Source organism: Nestor notabilis, unplaced genomic scaffold (assembly GCF_000696875.1).
Source record: "Nestor notabilis isolate BGI_N333 unplaced genomic scaffold, ASM69687v1 scaffold15172, whole genome shotgun sequence".
NCBI lineage: Eukaryota > Metazoa > Chordata > Aves > Psittaciformes > Psittacidae > Nestor > Nestor notabilis.
Genome location: NW_009918872.1, coordinates 14,023 through 33,977, shown reverse-complemented (window position 1 = coordinate 33,977; position 19,955 = coordinate 14,023). Strand labels below are relative to the sequence as shown.

Here is a 19,955-nt window from a genome sequence, read left to right as displayed (position 1 = left end):
ACTTTCAGTGATGGATTAATGTATAATCTTGATAATTTTGTTGCTTAGCAAGATTGGTTGTGCAGGGGTCTAAATAATATATAGAGTTGACAAAGGTAACAGGTATTTGCTGAAAAAAATTACTATTTCTTTCAGGGCACAATCAACTGTTTATGATTTCTTGGAGGCTCAGTATAAAGCCCTGAGACACACTTTGAACATGAAAGCCTCAGTTTTGCCTGTAAATATGACATGAATGTTTTGGCTTGCAGAACCAATATGTAGATTTAGATACAGATAAGGCATTTGGCAATAAACATGCAATATGCAGTCTGTGCATCCAAATACCATTTCAGGGACAGTGACTGCCTATGCAGATGTTACAGATGGGTTTACGCAAGTAGGTTGGAAAATGTGGCTTTTCCTTCTCATAACATTCTTTGGATACTATGCTAAAAATTACATTCAGTAAAAGAACCAAACAACATTCTGCAGGTTATACAGGCTGAATTGAAAGACTTAGTAGGAAAGTTCATCTGAAATACTGATATATTAAAATCTCTTTTTTTTCTCTCTTTTTTTTTGTAGGTTCGACCTAAACCAGTTGCTCAGAATAACATTCCTATTGCCCCAGCACCTCCTCCAATGCTTGCAGCTCCCCAGCTTATTCAGAGGCCTGTGATGCTGACAACAAAGTTCACACCCACCTCTTTACCCAACTCTCAGAACTCCATACATCCCGTTCGTGTAGTTAATGGGCAGACAGCAACCATAGCCAAAACTTTCCCTATGGCACAGCTCACCAGCATCGTGATAGCAGCACCGGGTACCAGGCTCGCTGGACCTCAGACTGTACAGATCAGCAAACCAAACGTTGAAAAACAGGTACAGATCAGAAAGTGGCTATTGATGCAACATACCTTTTGCTTTATTGCTTTACTGTGCTGGTTTGGAGAGGATTGACAACCGTGGTTGTGTAGTGGAGATATTCATGTTCCAACAACAGTGCAAATTATCATACGACTTGCAACTCTTGGGGTAGAAGTTACCATTTTCTTTAATATGGGCCACTGGAATCTTTTTCTCATGCTTCAGTGTTTTTATGCTCCCCCTACTGTCTTAACATCAGTAGTTGATAAGTTACATTGCAGGGCTGTACTGGTATCTTGGAGACCAAGTACAAACTGAACACCATGTTCATATCAAGCCTTTAAAAAACACTGGGAAAATACTTTTTATGTTTCTGTTTTATCAAAGGGTGGCTATGTGAAAGGCAAAAAGTCCACAGAACTGTAGGGGTATTTAATACAGTAAGTGTAGTAATTTCTTCATTAATCTTGTAATCTTGTGGTTGGAGACAAAACAGTCTCACTCAGCTTCCGGAGACTGAAAATAGTTCCCTTTGACTAAATTGGGTTGATTGAGTAGAAATGAGAACCTCAGAAATAGAGAATTCTAGATGTTTAGTTTTAAAGTCTCTCTCCAGAAAACACTTTGATAAACTTAGACATTACTTAAGTCAGTATAGATTGCAACTGACAGTCCTTGCCATTCAGTTCAAGTAAAGCAATCTTCTGTTTCACTTTTAACTCTTTCATATATAATATCATAGAATCATAGAACGAATCATAGATTGGTTTGGGTTGGAAGGGACCTTAAAGCTCATTTATTTCTAACCCTCTGCCACAGGCCAGGGACACTTTCCACTAGACCAGGTTGCTCAAAGCCTCATCCAATGTGCCTTGTTAGTAATACTATAATATTGTATACTATATAACACATTATAACATACAACATTTGTGTAATTTAGATAAACAATAATAGTATATATTTCAGTTACAACTCTTTTCATAGACTAATGTGCCTTGAAGTTACTGTCTGCTTTTGAAGTCACCTGTAGAGACTGTGATAATCATGGGCATGAAAGATATGCTCATGTTCAGTTCTGCTTATGAATTCTCCTGAGTAGGTTCTTGCATACCCCCAGGCTGTTCCACAAGTCACTCAGCAATGTGTGCCCTTTTTGTGTGATCTAAAGTTGTACTTCTACAGTACTGTACTTTTGATGCCTATTCCTTTTGATGTCAGCAATATTCATTTGCTCTTCAAATAATTACTGGCAATTCAAATGTTGAAAAACATACAGAAGAACGGTGGTGGCTTAATAATACATCAGTTTTTCCTGTATATTTTCTCCATATCATAAAGGAGAAAAGTTTGTCTCTGTAGCTTACCTCACTCAGTTTGCAGCCTCAGCAGCTGTGCCGTGGGCTGAGGATTGATTGTCATGCAGGGTTGGTGATACCATTGCAGACTTCAGAAAAGAAAAAAGCTTTAGAAACATCTGAGATCGTAGGAGTCAGAGAGCGAGGTTTGGAGCCATTCATAACTCTATGAAATATGAAGACTGAGGAGTGAGAACTAGCAAATGCATGTGCTGTGCAGAATGGTTTCTACCTGGGAGTTTTCCATGAGATGATTCCTATCAAAGTGCTTGGTAGTTTTCCATGCTATATAAAAATGGAGTTAACTCTTAAGATGACTTCTATTGCTTGCGTGGCTGCATGAGTTTAGGGAAGGGTGTTTTATCCCATGTTAAGAGAAAACACCTTATTTAACATTCCTCTCACACCAGATTCTTCACTTAAGTCTTTGTTAGTACACCACTGGCTTTAAACTGATTTTCTTCTCTATCTGCAAAAGTATTTCTTTTTCTTTATTAGTCAAAGAAGTCATTTTTATCACTGAATGAGAGAAACACTTTCTTTTCAGACTATTAAACCACACGTGGAAGCAGAAGAAAAGCAGACAGAAAGTCGTACAGTTACTCCACCTGCTGCGCCGAAGCCAAAACGAGAAGAAAATCCACAGGTATCAGAACACACCCAGAGCTTTCTTTCAAGAAAATAAAGGAAACACTCTGTCCTTGAGAAAACGTTTTTCCCCCTCTGTTCCCTCAAGACTCCTTAACTTCAGCATTCCATACATTCCTGTTGGACAGCAGTAATTGATAAGGCTACAGAGTAAGAAATCTAAATACATAAAATTCGTTGCATTTTTCATTCCCAGCAAATTGGAATGCGTTTGACTTCTGATACTTCTTTCAACCAGGAAGCTTAGTTTACAGTGTTGATTTCTATTCCTTGAGATTTTAGACTTCTGGAGTTACTTTTAATGCTGCAGAAATGTCTTTATTTTGCTTTATAAAATGCTTCTGCTTTGGTGAGCAAGATGGAAAGAGTCATTCATGTATGTTCATGTTCTGCCTGGATTTTATTCTGGTTTAGGTCCATTTGGTTTTGGGGGGAAAGAGCGGCCAGAATGGCTGTTTCTTAAAGCCTTTCCAGCATGCAGAGCTTTGGAATGGATTACAGCTAAGTGCTCTACTAGATTTGGTTTTGTAGATGGGATTCAAACAGACTACTGTGTGAGCATTAAGTAAAGGGCCAGCTTTCTTGTTCCCAGCTCTGCCAACTCAGTGATCATGACCACTCTAGGTTCCCATCTAGAAAATAGGACCATTGTCTATCCTTTGTGAAACAGTTTGACATATGAATAAACACTGATTTATGCAAACAAAGTATTCCTAATTACATTATTGCTGTTAGATACCTGTCAGCTGACCTTAGAGGGGCTAAGTGACACTGATTATCCTAATGGTTGGACTTGTCATGATCTTTTCTTCTCCCCCCTCACAGAAACTTGCCTTCATGGTGTCTCTGGGACTAGTTACTCATGACCATCTGGAAGGTAGGGAAAATGTCTTAAGTTGGTTCTTGAACTCCCTGTTTCCTGACCATTCTGAATTGGATTAACTGCAGTATATAGTACATTTTGGATGTCTGTAGTCTGAGTCTAACTTAGTTTGTTGTGCATACCTTTTTATTCCCCTTATTACATTGAAACAAAGCAGTTTCTTATGCAGCGGAGATCAGTGGTTGGGAGGAAAGTGTATCCTCTGATGGTAGGAAAGAGGTTTGTGACAATCCCATTGGTTTCTGGGCAACCCCTGCAGCTGCAGAGTTACATCAGGGATAATTTTACTATAACCCACATCTGGATTTTTTATTTCATTGGACTGTAAATCTGTAGTGAATGAGTTAATAGCTTATACTTTGGTTTAGAATTTAAATTCCTTAATCCTATACAGTGAAATACAACCTAACATTTCAATGGCGTGTGTGTTTTTTATTCTCAAGTATCAACAATGCTGCCAGAGGCTTTTGAATTTAGACCACAATTACACTGACCATGAGTTTAAAATGTCTTAGTCATGGAGTATTTGGCGACAAGGTGGCAATCATTTCATTACTTTGTTGAGCACTGTGTTTGTATTCCTTGTCAGCTCTTAATTTTCAAACCTTTAGAAATTAGAAGTAAATCAAAGTTACCTATATTCGGCATGACTGGTGTTCTGTAGAAACCTTCACAGCTCTCCTCACATGCAAACTGAACTCTGAGGACTTTATATAATTTCAGAGACCCATTGATTTCTAACCTGAATGCTTTTGTTTTACAAGAAATCCAAAGTAAGCGACAAGAGAGGAAAAGAAGAACAACAGCAAATCCAGTGTACAGTGGAGCAGTTTTTGAGCCTGAGGTATTAATTTTTTGCTGGGGGAAGCTGGTATTTTTGTTCTGAGTTTGTGTGTCTTTTTGCCTTGTTGCTGGGAAGAAAATTAACTCTATCCCAGCCAAAACCGGGACACTACCTCCTAAGCTGTCTCAGTTCTAACTAGACAGGCAAGCTACCATTTATAATTCAGAAGGCCATTGCAATGATACAACCCTCAGATTTTAAAGTAGTAAATACATTGGGATGTTCTTTTTCTGCCTTCTCCTATGTGAAGCTGATGTTAAATGGTAGTGTGTGTTCCTCTTACCATTAGGTCAGGTTGCATATAAGCCTGAAGCAATGCAGATGTCAGAAGCAGTGTAAAAAAGCTAACCTTTCTGAAGCACAGCTTCAGAAAACAGAACAGCCTATAATCTCACCTAGTACTACTGTGCTGTTCCTCAGCTATTGCATGGAGTCGTTGCCAAAAATGGTAGCCAACATAAATTGTCATATTCTTCCCTGCAGCGCAAGAAGAGTGCAGTCACGTACCTGAACAGCACAATGCATCCTGGGACACGTAAAAGAGGTGAGGTACACTTAGACCTGCCTCCCTGTTGTATGCCTCTTCTTCCATCTTACATTTGCAGTGCTCTTGTTGATTTGAAGAGCAAAACAAAGAAGGACCCTCTAGTACTTTTTCATACTGTAAATTTCTATGGTAGACAAAGATCATGGCTTCTAGGGATTAGCATAGCTGGTTTCATTAGGCAGCTCAAGGTTTCATTTCAGCTTCTCTCTCTCTCAAAAAAAAACCCAACCCAAAAAACCAAAACAATAGAGCAAAGTGAAAGGTAAGATGTTTGAACATCATTTAGTGGTATAAAGCTGCTGTCAAGATCCTCTTGTTAATAACTAGATTGTATTGTCACTGTCAAGAAGAAGGTGGTTATGGAGAAAGTGTCTGTGGAGAGGAAACTTAGTGTGACAAAAGCCTTGTTCCCTACTGGGAGTAGAGGTGGGTCCTTCAAAAGAATTTATCTTGATCAAGAAAGGCTGTTGTGCTTATACAGAGCAGTTTTCTGCAACCAGAGTGCCACTTGTCCTAAAATGAGAGATGATCTTTCATACTATTCAATAGAAATCCTTCTGTAGATCACATGAAATTTTAAGACATAGATTACGGTGAAACAGATGAGTCAGAACAGCATAGAGGAGAATGTAGTGGTTTTTGCACATGGCATCAGCCACACACATATGACAATCTTTCCCTGGTATTGATGATTTTCTGGAGTCCTTAAAGACTCATAATACATTCTCGTACTCCTGAGTTTGGTGCCTAAAAAAAAAGTAATCACTCAGATTAAAAACCCCACAGTCCTACCTAACACTGACTGCTGCCATTATCTTTGGGTTTTGGCTGCAAGGTCAAATATTCATTTGACACATGCTCTCCTTGATACACCTCCTCAGTCCAGCAGGCAATGTGGCAAAGCTGACACTTCTGCAGCTCTGCTGTTTTTAAATAAAAGCCATCAGTCTCTACTGCCATCCTCTAATAACATTAAATGTATTTTTTAAAATGATGTGATGTAGATTTGAGAGAGAGAGGTTTGCATTTACTCTGTGGATAAGTAAATGTTCCTTCTTCTAGTAATGATTTCTTAATTCTGTTTCATAAATCATTGTGAACAATTACTATATCAATGAAAACAATTGCATGCTTTTGTACTCAATACTCTCTTAGCCTGTTTTTTGCATACTGACTGCTATTATACTTTCTTTTTTTTCCTCACACCCTGTTGTGAGTCTGTACCTTGCATTGGCACCGAATTAGTAGCACACGTTTTCAGTTGACAGAAGATTTGGATGTATACGTTTGTTTTGTGATTTAGGATAGCAGTGTATTAGGTGAAAAGCTAATGCAAGCATGTGCCCTTGAGAGCTTTAGTTTAATTCTAGGTGGTGCTGAGCATGTCAGAAATTTCAGCCATGGACATCACTATCAGAGATCGTTTCCAAGGACATACTTAGTTCTGGAACATATCCAGACCTTAAATGCAAGGTTTAGCATGTTAATAGGTATAGACTGACAATCTGTAAACATAAGGTCTGGGGAATTATTCCTAGGTTCTAGCTCCTTTATGTTTACATATCCATAAATTACCCTGGAGAAGGGAGGCAGAAATGATGGTTACATACTGGGTTTTTTGTTGTACTGCTTTGCAGACATAGTTTTATGAAAGTGGTTTTAAATGCAGTTTGCACTTCTGCTGGTCTAAAGGACTACATAGGAGTTGTGCATAATCAAACATACTTGAACTGAGAAAGTCTGAGAAAGATACATAATTTGGGGGGGTTTACAGTGGAAGACCAGTGGGAGGTTACAACTGATAGTAGTTACAGGTCAGACAACAGGACCTGTTCTTGAGGTAGCCTAATTTAAGAAAAGGTACAGTAGAGTAGAAAGTGCTGATCTGTGGGTGAGTGGGTTTAAGAAAAGGGGTGGAAAATGAGAGAGTTGGTGAGTGCTGGCCTCTGATAAAGAACCTAACCTTTGTGTAGATTTATGCTGGCACTACAAAGATAGAGAGGTGTGGGATAACAGTAGAAGGGATTTAGTAGCAGCTATTGTAGCTTCTCTCCAGCTTTGATGCCAACATGTTACCCCTAAAAACTGAATAGCCTCTTTTCTAGGAGTGGCAAGTGTCCCCACGCTGCTTTTGTGGCAGTGATTCTTTGACCCTCTGCAGAGCTTATTTCTATTTCCTTCTGAAATACATCTTTTAAGTGTTCTTTCCTTGCAAAATCTACTTAAAGATTTCTAAAAAAGAAATGTTTAAATCTTTGCTTCTGTCCTTCCACTTGTAACCTTTATATTAACTTCCTCTCTGTGCTACATCATTTCCTTTTTCACGCTAGCCAATGAGGACCACTGGCCAAAGGTATGTAAGATCATTTTTCCTTTCTTTTTTTTCTTTTTTTCTTTTTTTTTGTGTGTTCCCTGTTGTTAATATGTAGGTCGTCCACCCAAATACAACACGGTGCTGGGGTTCGGGGCTTTGACCCCCACATCCCCTCTGTCCAGTTATCCTGACTCCCCCGAAAATGAAAAGACAGAGACCACATTTACCTTTCCCGCAGCTGTTCAGCCTGTGTCCCTGCCTAGCCCCAGCTCCACAGACGTAAGTAACTTTTGGGGAGGGGGTTACTTTTAGAAACAGCCACAAGGAAAATGGTTGCAGATTTTGTTTCTTTAGTCTCACTCAGCATTTGTCCTTATTCAGCACAGTGAAACAGTCCAGTGTTCTTTTAACAGCTTTCCCTTCTCCTGCACCTATGTTCTTTTCCTGTATTTATAACTCTTCCAGTGTATTGAAACACTGGGAGACACCAGGCATGCTAGATGAGTTCATTTCCTTTGTGCGATGTGTGAGATCTTGTTGGACTGAATTGAATCTGTCATCCATGAGAAAGGGGGAAGGGGAGAATGAAAAGTACTGCTTACAGACCATAATAACAAAAGTTGTGATGTTTCTGTAATGAGAGAAGGAGGGAAACTGCTTGGGTCATGCACAACAGCCAGGAACACCACTGGTTGACAGTTCTGGTGTACTGGTGTAGCTGAATGCATCACCCCTGTGGTCAGAGCACAAAATCTGTCTCAAGTGCAATCTGGTTCTATCATTACAATTCATAAGGAAGTGAGTGTCCTTAAGTTAATTCAAAGATAAGATTTGCTACTCAAAGCACGACATTTTTTAAGTTGCTGAGAACTATCCAGTTATTTCATTGTTTCTATTCCTTGCAAAAACATGATGTAAAAGATTAAAGGTCATAAACTTTAGAAGATAAACTAGCGTGGGAAGAATTGGACTGAGTCACTGTGTAGGTCCAAAATGACTTTATGGAGGGACAGACTCCATGGTTTGTCTGAAAGTGTATTGTGGCTCTTCAGTATGGGTGAAAGGATTCATTGCACACACATTCTCTAGTTGTGTACTTCCAGTAAAGTGCTTATGGGCACAGTTTAAAAATAAAAAGGTGATTGCATATTTCTTCCTACCAGTGCTCCAAACTCCTTCTGCAATCTGAGTCAGACTTGTATCCCCTTCTCCCCTTTTTTAAACGTATTATCACATATAATTGAGTCCAAACCATTTGAAATGGGCTTTAAGAAAGAGATGGGCTACTCTCTCTGTCTTTATCTATGCAGTTGCATCACTGTAAATACATAGACCGAGACACCAGCTCTGCTGGCCATGTACATTAGGGAATAAAAGCCAGTTTCTTTTAGACTGTATTTGTTCTGCAGAGGTAACAGGAATAGAAATGGTACAAGTGTGTCTGAGTCACTGAAATAAATAGATGCAGTTCTGATACCCAGGGAATATGTACGTGAAATTAAAAGGTTCTCTTTTATATAGTCATTTTTGAGAGCAGAATAGCACTTGACTGTAAAAACCCTTTCTTGACAGTTAAATGAATGGGACTATGGAACAGCCCCTCAGGGAGAAAGTTGGGCAGCTCCAGCTCTGGGGATAAGAGTAAGCAACACAAACAACTGGCAAACATGCTGGAGAGCACATTTTTTACATAGGCCCCAGGAGAAGGACTGGATAATGTGGTGGGGGTCTTTTCCATCTCTGACTTGGGAGTCTTTTCCCACTGTGTAAGAGCAATCAAAACACTATAATGAATTGTTGCCCTGTTTTCTGCAGTGCTTGACAGCAGCAAGCTAAATCAAGAATAGTGAATTTCTGTAGCATTCAAATCCAGTTGTGAATGCCCTGAATTCTCTGAATTTGGATAGTATTTAGGCCTAGGCTCTGGTTTGCTGTAATAGTCATTAATTAATGACAATAGGAGTCTTTTAAAGGAGACAATGAAAGATTAAACAGCAGGTAATTAACATTCTGTCTTACCTGAGGTTATTATAATGTAGCACAGTAGCACTCTTTCCCCTTTAGAATTACATATAAATCTCTGACATTTAAAGACAAGTCATGTAGTTTATAAAGATGCAACAGCACTACCATTTTTGTGGGTTTAATTTTTTTAAAGAGTTTTATCCCCAAGTCAAATTCAATGCATATTTTCTATCAGTTGGCCTAATTTGGTAGACTTTTCAGAAATATTTTATGTTGAATTCCATATAAAATACATGTAAAAGTTGAAGATTTATTTCAAAGTGCTCAATAAAATATTTTTAATTACAAATGGACCATTAAAATTTGAACCTGCAGAAAGAGAAAAAATACTGGAAAGGATGTAAATATGAGATCTTCTGTCATTACATGTTACAAGTTTTACTTGCTAATCATAGAGGAGTAGTTTCCCATTGCCATCATGAGCTGGAAGGTAGCTTTCTGTTAATATGTTGTCATAAAATTGCTGTAAAAGCTTGTGCAGTCACATCCCTTTTTTGTGGCTCGGCTTCCGCACTTACACGTTTGGCATGATCCCTCCTTTTCCCAGCTGAGTTTTGAGAACTTAGCAAGACTTGTAAAAACCTTTAGCATCCTTGGCTGGAAAAGTGCTATATAATGCTGGGGAAGGACTGTATATTTAAACACCAACAGTACGAGTTGTGCTGGAGGTGAAGACAAAAAGGAGAAATAGGTCTTGATATTTAAGGATCTTGCAGCTTAATTAGATATAGAACACACTGAAGGGCTCATTCCACAGTTTATGACTGCTGCTATCACTGAGAAGAACTGTCCTGACTGTCACCAGCAGCCTTTTCTTATCCCTTAAGTGTCTTCTATGGTGTTCCAGCACAGATATATCTGAGGCCACACTGTGATCTGCATAAGGGAGCTGGCATAGCTAAAAATCATTAGTCTTAGCCAAGACATGCCCTAATACAGTTAATTTTATAGACACTTAAGTTCTTGTGCCAGCCTCATGCAGGAGCAGAAATGAATGTCTGGGCATATAGAGACAGCAGGATTGTTTCTTTCAGTGGTGAGGCCATTCTGTGTCATGTTGAAGAGGCTGTACACTGTTAGCAGATGATGTGAATATAGAAAGATCTATTTATTCTAGATGGGACAGACAATTTCTGTAGTTACAGCCTCCAGCTTTTGGAGATTTAAAAATGAAAACATGACAAGTGCATGTCTAAGTTGGCTATTTCAGAAGTCTCAGTTAAAACAGTTGAGCAATTCCTCAGACAGATACAGAAGAAAACTGCAGTTTGCCCATCTTTAAAGTATTTTTGCATTAATTTGCTGAGAAGGTCTAATTCATAGAGGCTTTTGAATGGACATTTCATGTTTAGCTCTTGAGTAATATTTGTCTTTAGCCAGCCTATGAAAATAACAAATCAAGCCAAACAGTTGGCACCATGGCCCAGAACAGCCTTCTTGCCTTTCTCCTGAATTGTCATTCTCTGAATGACAGGGATAAATTTTGAAGGGAGGATAAAACAGGAACTTGAGATTTGATTGGTGACAATGATGGAGGGGTAGAAAGTGGGAATAAAACCTGGGAAGTAATGAGCAGGACTTCTCTTCCCCTGCCTTGGTTATGTGTGATTCTCCCTCATGCAGTAGTGGCATATTCACCAGGAAGATAGGAATTGCCCTTGAGGATCAATTACTCAGCAGTAGTAATAGTGCAAAACCCTCTTTTCTAGTGATGGTTCAAGTCTGTGGTCACAGAATACCTTTTTATTAGCAAACTTTTGTATCAAAACAATGTTTTAATTGAGAGGAGCACTAGAGAACATTCAGATTGAAAAGTCAAGCCTATGAAATGACAGAATTATTATTGCTACTCATAACTTAATTCACTTACATCGTTGTGATCATATTTATTTATATGGTCATGAACAATTCCTTTCGGAGAATATTTAGTTTTCCCTTGTTGTTCCAGTGAAATGTACATATAAGTATAGATAATACATATTAAAGCACACAAACTGGATATACTTCTGATTTGATATTGTATTATTCAGTTCTACTGCCTAAAGCCAGGCCCTGCTGCTCTAGACATTTATAAAAATGAAGAAAACTGTTAGCTGTCCAAAACGCTTTCATTTATTTTCCTGGTCTGTTGGTGCAGAGGAAGTAGAGCAAAAAGTGACGTTAAATCACCTTTTGCAGTCTCTGTTCTGAAATTACTCTTCAGACTCTTCAGCCTGTAGCGTGTGATAGAGCAGCTTCAGTGAGCTGTGCTCTAGCATAAGTTGGCTACCTATAGCCTTCACAGAGTTGGTCCAGAACCTGAGATTCATAGAATGGTTAGGGATGGAAAAGATCTTAAACATCATCTAGTTCCAACCCCCCTGCCATGGGGATTAGTGGAGTGCATGTCACAACATCAAATCCAGCCCCCCTTTATGCATATATTTATTAACTGCCCATAAAACCTGGGACATTTCTTTGAAATCAAACAGTGGCTGAGGTTTTAGTAAGGCCAATTATTAACTCTGAGGAAATGCCCTGAATTTTGCATTACAGAAATAGGACTGTGGATTTTGTGCCTGTGTGTGGTCATCTCAACACATTTAGCCGTACTGCATGCCGACCAGCTGTGTCACTTCAGATTTCGTAGTGTTCAGTTGAATTTAGAAGGTTCCAGGTCTAAATTTGTAAATGTATTCCCTCAAGAAGCAACTGCAGGTGTCTCTTGTGTCAGTCTCTTCTGCAGGGTATTAGACAAAACAGGTCTGGTTTTCAACACACCAATAGTTTTGCACCTGAGCCACTCACCAAGTGCTGTCGTGTTGTCTGTGGCAACCAAATCACCTTAACATGTCATTCTCTAGAACAAGGATTTTCTTCTAAAATGTGAGAATTTGCTTCTTCATTTTGTCCTTAGGTTGCAGAGGATTTTGTTTTAGCTTATACAACATCTCCTGCTGCCACCTTTTCTTTACACTCACAGAATGCATGATACAGGAAAAGTAGTTCTTCCCAGCCTGGTTACACATAGATCACTTCGGAAGAGGCATGAAATGTCACTCATTTAATTCTTCATTTAACAATGAGGAACTCTTTGGTGTTAGAGGATGAAGTAATACCCTAACCCAGCACTCAATGATCCCTGGGAGTTAGGGAACCAAAACATGGCACTGAAAATTCACTGAAGATTAATCCTTTACAAAACATGACATCAGTGCTAACCTTGGGAATTAAGAGAAGAATAGCCTTCCCTTTGAAGAAAGGCCTCATCAGCAATAGAGCTGGGAAGTAGAAACCTGAGCAGATTGCTTATGTGTCATTCTTCTAATATGTTTAATATTTTATCCATAGCAGAGATTAGTGTCATTTTTCTTGCCTGGCATCTTAATATGTAAGCACACAGCCAAATCTGCTATCCCTCCAAATTGATAAAACTTATTCGCATATGTGGAAAGACTGTACAGGGCAAAATGAAACCTTGCACACGTTGATAATTCATACAGGGGGAGTATAGAAGTTGTGGCTGCTCCATGCCTGGCAGTGTTCAAGGCCAGGTTGGATGGGGCTTGGAGCAACCTGTTCTAGTGGAAGGGGCTCATGGCAGGGGGTTGGAACTGGATGAGCTTTGAGGTCCCTTCAAACCTAAACCATTCTGTGATTCTGTGTATACACAATTTGACTTAAACACTCATCTTAAGATCACAGTCTTGCAGATCTGGTGTCTGTATGAAACTTAACCAAAGTCAGTGACCAGGTGGAGCCTCGAATATTGCCAGGACAGCCCACGGGCAGTGTGAGGGGAGGGCTGAGGTGCCCCTCTCCTCCTCTGTGCATGCTGAGCTCTTTCTTTCATGCCTCTGTGTTCCAATATCCAAAAAGCAAACAGAAACACCACCACTGCTCCAAACATGAGGTGGGAGTAATAGGAGGAGAGAGAGAGAGAGAGAAGAAAAAGTGTCAAAAAACAGACTTGCCTTTCTGGAAAGTTAATGGCTGTATAAGAAAATTCTCTCCGATGGTGATGTGGTAGTAACAAAATCTATTCTTTTTTTAAGAGACACTGCCAGTAATGTTTTCAATTCTTCCATTTAAAAACCCCTTTAGAAAATCTCTCTTGGTATTCCTTCATCATGGCTCTCAGCCTCTGTTAGTGGTGAAATAAACCACTCTATAGTGGTTTATGAGAAAATTTTGAGTCACAGCTTTTTTGGTGCAACTTGAGGTAACCCAAGTGAAGTAAAAAGAATTGTCTCAGAGCATAATTCATGCTGCTCTTTTTCATTTACAAGCACAACACCTTTTCCTTCCAGTTTTTTAAAGGTGACCTAAATATTTGACAGTGTTCTTCTAAGTCACTCGGGGTTTCTTACATAGTATTACTGGCGAGAGACAGCCTCATCAGCATTCCTGAAGTGGAGTTGGGCTTACATCCAGAAGGGTTAAGGAAGTGGGTAGCTCATCACTTTAGGCAAAGAAAAAAGGCAGGGTAAGGAGGGAATCTTAAAGAAGAAAAGCTACAGGGTAGCAGCTGTTAAGGGAAGCTGTAGTAATAAGTGTTTGCTGTAACATTTTGCCTTGGGAGGACAGAGGGAGTGTTTGGGAGCACAGATGTTAGTGTTTCTGACATCCTGCCTTGTTTTCATGTTTCACAGCCTAAAAAGGGCTTGACCATTTGGAATCCCCTTAGAAATAGTTTGTGCTGTAAACTTTGCATTCAGCTGGGTTGTAGATGTCAAAGGTGAAAGTTCACTTTTTGCTTTCTGTCTGTTTCTCTCCCCACACCCCTTCCCCTCAATTTCACAGGGTGATATCCATGAGGATTTCTGTAGTGTTTGCAGAAAAAGCGGGCAGTTGCTGATGTGTGACACATGTTCACGTGTTTATCACCTGGACTGCCTGGACCCACCTCTGAAAACCATTCCCAAGGGCATGTGGATCTGTCCCAAATGTCAAGACCAGGTATTGTTTGACAGACAAAGGGAGAGTTAGATACAATGCACTCTAAAGATTTTGGGGTGTTAAAAAAAATAAGGAGATCACTTGGCTTGCTTAGATCAGGACAGCCTGACACTGAGCAGATCAATTTGATCTGTAATAAGGCTTGTGTGAATTTCATCAAATTACCTCTCTTGGAATGCATGCAAATGCAAAACTCTTTGGTCTTGCTCCCAAATTTGGGGTCTTTATATGTTACCCATGTGTTTTTTCTGGCCTAAAGCATGCAGACTTTTGGGGAAGGTCCTCTATGGCCCATAGAATTGTTGCTGTTCATCTGAAGCTTGTTGTTTCTTCAAAAGTTATTAGTATATTCTTCTGGACAAATAAATAAAACATTTGTACTATGCTACCTCAGTAGATAGAGCAAATGTAAGCCCCTATTTGCTTATATAAATCAAACATCAGAGAGGTTGTCTTCAGTGATGTCTTTGATAATATCATCCAGCGTCAGTATAATGAGGATATGTGAACAGTTTGGTGGTTCTTCCTTCCAGCTCCCTTGCTGAAAGTACACAGTTGAAGTGAACAGATTATATTTGAATATTCTGTTTATAATTGCATTGAGATTGCAAGACAAAGACGTAAACCCTTAAGTGGAGCTGCAGAAGTTGCAAAGGGTTGCTGATAATCAGAAGCCTGAAGCTATTGTGTTCTGTCTAATAGAGCATATTGCTTCGTCACCCACGTGACCTTCAGTTAGCCAGATGGTAGTGTAAGAAAACAGCCTGACCTGCTGGTCAGCAGCATGAAAATGCAAAACTGAAGTGTCTTGGTCAGTAGTTACAAGAGAGGAGGGAGTGTTGCCACTCCTGCTCTTGCCTGCTTTCACCTTATCCCTCCTCTTCATATTTCTGTGATAGGTTCCCACAAAATTAGTGGGGGAAATCTAGTAATTTCACTGTAAAGTGACCATGTCCTCTATCTTCTGATTCATTCATTAAAAATACGTGTCCTTCCTCTCAAAATTAAGTTTGTTAGGATGGTGCTTACCCTTACAAAGAGGGTTTGACAACTCTATTAAGATGATTCTGATAAGAAGGGAAAGATAGGAAGGTTTCGTGCTTTACTAGCCAGTAAGTGTGATGTTTGAATGTATGGTGTGGAGGCTGTTCTGTGCCATGAAAACTTTTCTCCCAGAACACCTAAGATAAGCAATTTGTCTGAACCATGAAATAATGTTTATGTCTCCTGGCAAGTTTGAGTTCAGATACGTTATCTTTTCATCCCTCTTTTAAGTTGTTCAGTTTCATTAGCAGACTTTATCCATGGCTATGGAGGGAATTTGAGAAAACGCTGACGTTTGTAAGAACCAGGCCTGCTTTGTGGGAGCCACAATACAGTTGTGAATAATTCCCTCTGTTAAATCTCAAAACAGGTCTGTGAAGCTTCATGTCAACAGGGCTGAGGCTAATGACAGCCATAAAAGAAAATCCTCAGTCTTTGCATCTTTCTCCTTTTTGCTTTCTTAGAGGTACCCGCTAAATCTCTAAATACTTTTCTTTCAGATGCTAAAGAAGGAAGAAGCAATCCCATGGCCAGGAACTTTAGCAATTGTTCATTCATATATTGCATATAAAGCAGGTAGGAAAATGGAGAACAACACTTTTGTTTCACTTTTAATAATGGAAGATGTTATTTCAGGAATGGGATAGAATGGTGCTTTCTTTACAAAAGGAAACTAAAGGGAAAGAACCTTAATCACTAGTAAAGTGAAAATAGCAGTCTAAATATTTGTTAAGCCTTCTTAACAGATGATGTTTCTGTATGAGGTGAAATTTTGGGGGTGATTCAAGTCGTGCACAAGTTGTTGAATTGACTTTAAGCACAATTACCCTCTTTACCTGAAGCAGTTTAGACCCTCTACCCACTGTTGTAACAGGAACATTTTAAATACTCTGATTTATACCCCATTTTGCAGCAAAAGAAGAGGAAAAACAGAAACTACTTAAATGGAGTTCAGATTTAAAACAGGAAAGAGAACAACTAGAGCAGAAGGTCAAACAGCTCAGCAATTCTATAACGGTGAGTACTGCCCTTCCAAATAATTCTGCACCTGAGTTCTGGTGCCAGAATGCAGAGGGAAAACTGTGGAGTGACTCCATGTACTAAACCTGTCTTCCACTGGATTTACTGAGAATTGAGTGAGCACTTTCCTTTGCTTTTTAGGACTTCCAGGAGCGGGAATGAAATACAGGCACATACACTTACATTGAGTCACTTATACTTGATCCACGCTGACCATACATTGTAGATACAGTGACCTATAATAGCAGCAGGTGACAAACGTGACCCAGAGCACTATGATGCGTGGGCAGTAAATTAAGTCAAATTCTCCAGTGGCTTACTTCAATACGAATGGTTGGGCCTCTGTGTGTAATAAGATTTACAGTCTTGGTGTATGCTTTCCAGACCTTGCTAATACAGAAGTGACCATTTCCTCATGACTGACTCTCAGGCTCTTGACATGTTGCCTTGGCAGTCAGCAGCTGGACACTGTGCATGCCTCTGCATGATATTAATTAGATAATGTCATCTTTGAACCAGAAGTTGTAGTTTCCACCTTAGTTTATCACAGTAGTTGAAGTATACATCTTAAATCGCTCTCTCTTCTCACCTTAATATGCAAAGCAGCCTCTTGAGTTGCCAGTGGAAAGTTGGAGCCATTCATTTCAGTCTCTCATGTGGCAGCATCTCTAAGGCTGGATACATAAATACAGACTTTTAAAATACAAATGCACTTGCTGGTCTGCCTGTCTTTACCTATTAGAACAAAAGTAAGTGTCCCATGTTTATATACCCATTATAAATGCTGAAGATACAAATAAAATTACTGTGAGCAAAAAAGTGGTGAGAAGTGCTGGGTAGAAGTTCTGGAGATTGTCATCTTCTGGTTAGCAGTGGCTGAACATAACCTGAGAGCACCAACACTATTTCTCAGTGGTGTACCCAGGCAGATGCAAGCCCTTAACATGAGGGATTGACAGTAGATAAGGAGAGTGGTTTATTTTCTATGATCAAGTCATTGTTTATATTTTCACTGGAACTGTCCAAAAAAAGACACATTAGTTCTAAATTTTGTGGTGTTTTTATGACACCATGAGCTGTGGGTGAAAATAGTAAAGCTGAAAACAACAGGGTCTGGAGATCAGCATGAAGAGGTTTAAAAAATGCAGGAAGGTTGCCATCTTTATGTAAGAACCTGAATGTTACAAACATAGCTACCATCTTCTCCTTTCTGAGAGTTTAAAATTAAGATATAAGCAGTTTTTCAGCCTTGAAACATCATTTGTGGGCTTTTTTAAAAGTTACCTTACCCTGACTCATCACTGATGAGCTAGCTAGGTTACTATCCTTTCTAAGAGAAAGAAGGGGCCACAAAATAAGGTTTTCAAGTGAGGAAGGGCTTGTCTTTTCTTTTCAAGTGCCCCTTTATTTATTGAGAGGAGGAAGTGATGTTCCTGCTAAAATGCATGTGAAAGCAAAGGCTGTATCCATTAGCAGCATGCACACATGCTGTCAGCAGTCAGCTGCAGTAGGATGCCTGAGTTTGCAGATCTGAGCTAAAGAAATCCCACCAATGTAATACTAATAGAAAAAAAATAAGAAGAACATGTATTTGGAAGTTTCCCTTCAGAAGGAACACAAAAGGATGGAGCTGTCTGTGTTCATTTGCAGAACACCTTGGGATGAAAGGGGGCCATACTAGGTGACAGTAGCCTGCAAATATCAATTCTCTTCTGAACACAGCCCTAAGATTCTTTTTCTTCTGGGCTGAGAGAGTGGAATTGTAGCTGCAGCTGTTTCTCTGTACTTAAGTTTAGGTCTTTGAATCTCATATTCCTTCTTTTGCCTTCTTTTGTTCATAAGCTGGAACTTATTACTGCTTTTCTGTCTCACTGCAGAAATGCATGGAAATGAAGAATACCATCCTTGCAAAACAAAAGGAGATGCACAGCTCCTTGGAGAAGGTAAAACAGCTGATCCGCCTCATCCAAGGCATCGACCTTTCAAAACCCATAAACTCTGAGGTCAATTCAGTAGCCATCTCCAACGGCATGGACTCCACTAACAATACTAATGCTGCCACCTCCACCTTAGCCCCCTCCCCTTCCCAGAGCTGCATGGTGAACTGTAACAAGGGCGATGAGACTAAATAACACAGTGAAGTTAAGAAGGAGCCAAGGGAGGTGGCGGCGAGGAGGAAGAGCAAAATAATGAAAACTCTAGTAAAGCAAAACTGGATTTCTTCTGGAAAGTGCAGAATTCTTTAGTTCTTTGGTTCCAGAGAGAGCGTGAAGATGCTTGTGCCAGGCGGCACCGGAGTTTGCCAATTGATCCTTCTTATTCTGTGTGTACATGCAAAGTTTGGATCATGTTACATGAATAGTGCCAGCTGGGGGTTCTTTGCCAGCACCATGCCAAGTGAAATAATATATTTACTCTCTCTATATTTTACACCAGTGTGTGCCTGCAGCAGCCTCCACAGCCACTATAGGTTTGTTTTATTTTTGTTCGGGGTGAGGAGCAGGGATGAGGGAGGAGAGCAGGTTTCAAATCCTTATTTGCAGAACAGTTTGTTTAGCTAGGGGAAAACAAAAACAAATCCAAAGAGCCTGTGGGCTTTTCCTGTTTCTAAACTCTCAGTACTATTAAACCAAAAAAAACCAGAAATATAAATTATCAAATCCCAGTGCCCAGAAGGGACAAGTCTATCAAATAAGCAGTATTTACTATTGTTTAGACAGGAGATATACAAAAGGAAAGGAGATGGACTTTTCACTGAGTAACCAGCACATGTACAGGCTGAGGATCTACTGTCCCAACAGCTTTGGGTTAATCCTATTTCATCACATTAAACAACAAGACACGCTTTGCAGAATCGGTTTGGGTCCTCACACTCATCCAGAAAGCCTATGTTGGGAATGGGAAAACAAGAGGGACAGAATCCAGGGTCAGCTTGGAGCATTGGACGGAGGTGTCCCAAGAGAAAATGTGCATCGATTACTTGAAAATGAGATTCCAACCCTTTTCTATATTTATAAACAACAAAGGTATCCTGAACAAAGTAGCACATGACCCAGATGTGTGAACTGAACAGAGAAATGTCCTTTTCTTTCACTTCCTTTCTCTTCTTTTGGTAACAAGAACTAAATAAGGAATAGAAAAGCTGTTTTTCAGGCTGACAGTCTAATTAAAGAGGTAGATGGGACCTTGCATGGTATAGATTAGAAGTAATAGTGTCAGTGAGATACAGTGAGTCTTTGTGAGTCCTTGTGTCATCGTTTTGGGCACTGTTTTTTTATGCAAGGGCAAAATCTTTGTATCTGGGGGAAAAAAAAAAACAAACAACTTTTTTAAATTAAAAAGGAAAATAAAAGCTATTGAGGTCTTCCTAGTGTTACTTCAAATAAGATCAAGGTAAGAAACATTGTAAAAAAAAAAAAACTACAAAAAGTGCTATTTGTTTCCTAAACAAGTGATTTCTATTAAAAAGGTGTCAGAACTGGAGAAAA

The 19,955-nt window shown here is 39.5% G+C and overlaps 1 protein-coding gene across 3 annotated transcripts in view; it reads left to right on the top strand.

Moving 5' to 3' along the window:
• PHF21A (PHD finger protein 21A) overlaps positions 1–19,955 on the top strand; it is a 99,088-nt gene extending 79,133 nt beyond the window's left edge. For all 3 annotated transcript variants that reach the window (XM_010009954.1, XM_010009953.1, XM_010009955.1), the window contains 10 exons: positions 568–864; positions 2,752–2,850; positions 3,678–3,729; positions 4,500–4,579; positions 5,063–5,123; positions 7,556–7,719; positions 14,248–14,403; positions 15,948–16,023; positions 16,361–16,464; positions 18,345–19,955. In XM_010009954.1, coding sequence (XP_010008256.1) covers positions 568–864; positions 2,752–2,850; positions 3,678–3,729; positions 4,500–4,579; positions 5,063–5,123; positions 7,556–7,719; positions 14,248–14,403; positions 15,948–16,023; positions 16,361–16,464; positions 18,345–18,599 — 1,344 coding nt within the window. In that variant the 3' untranslated portion in view covers positions 18,600–19,955. The remainder of the gene's footprint in view (positions 1–567; positions 865–2,751; positions 2,851–3,677; positions 3,730–4,499; positions 4,580–5,062; positions 5,124–7,555; positions 7,720–14,247; positions 14,404–15,947; positions 16,024–16,360; positions 16,465–18,344) is intronic.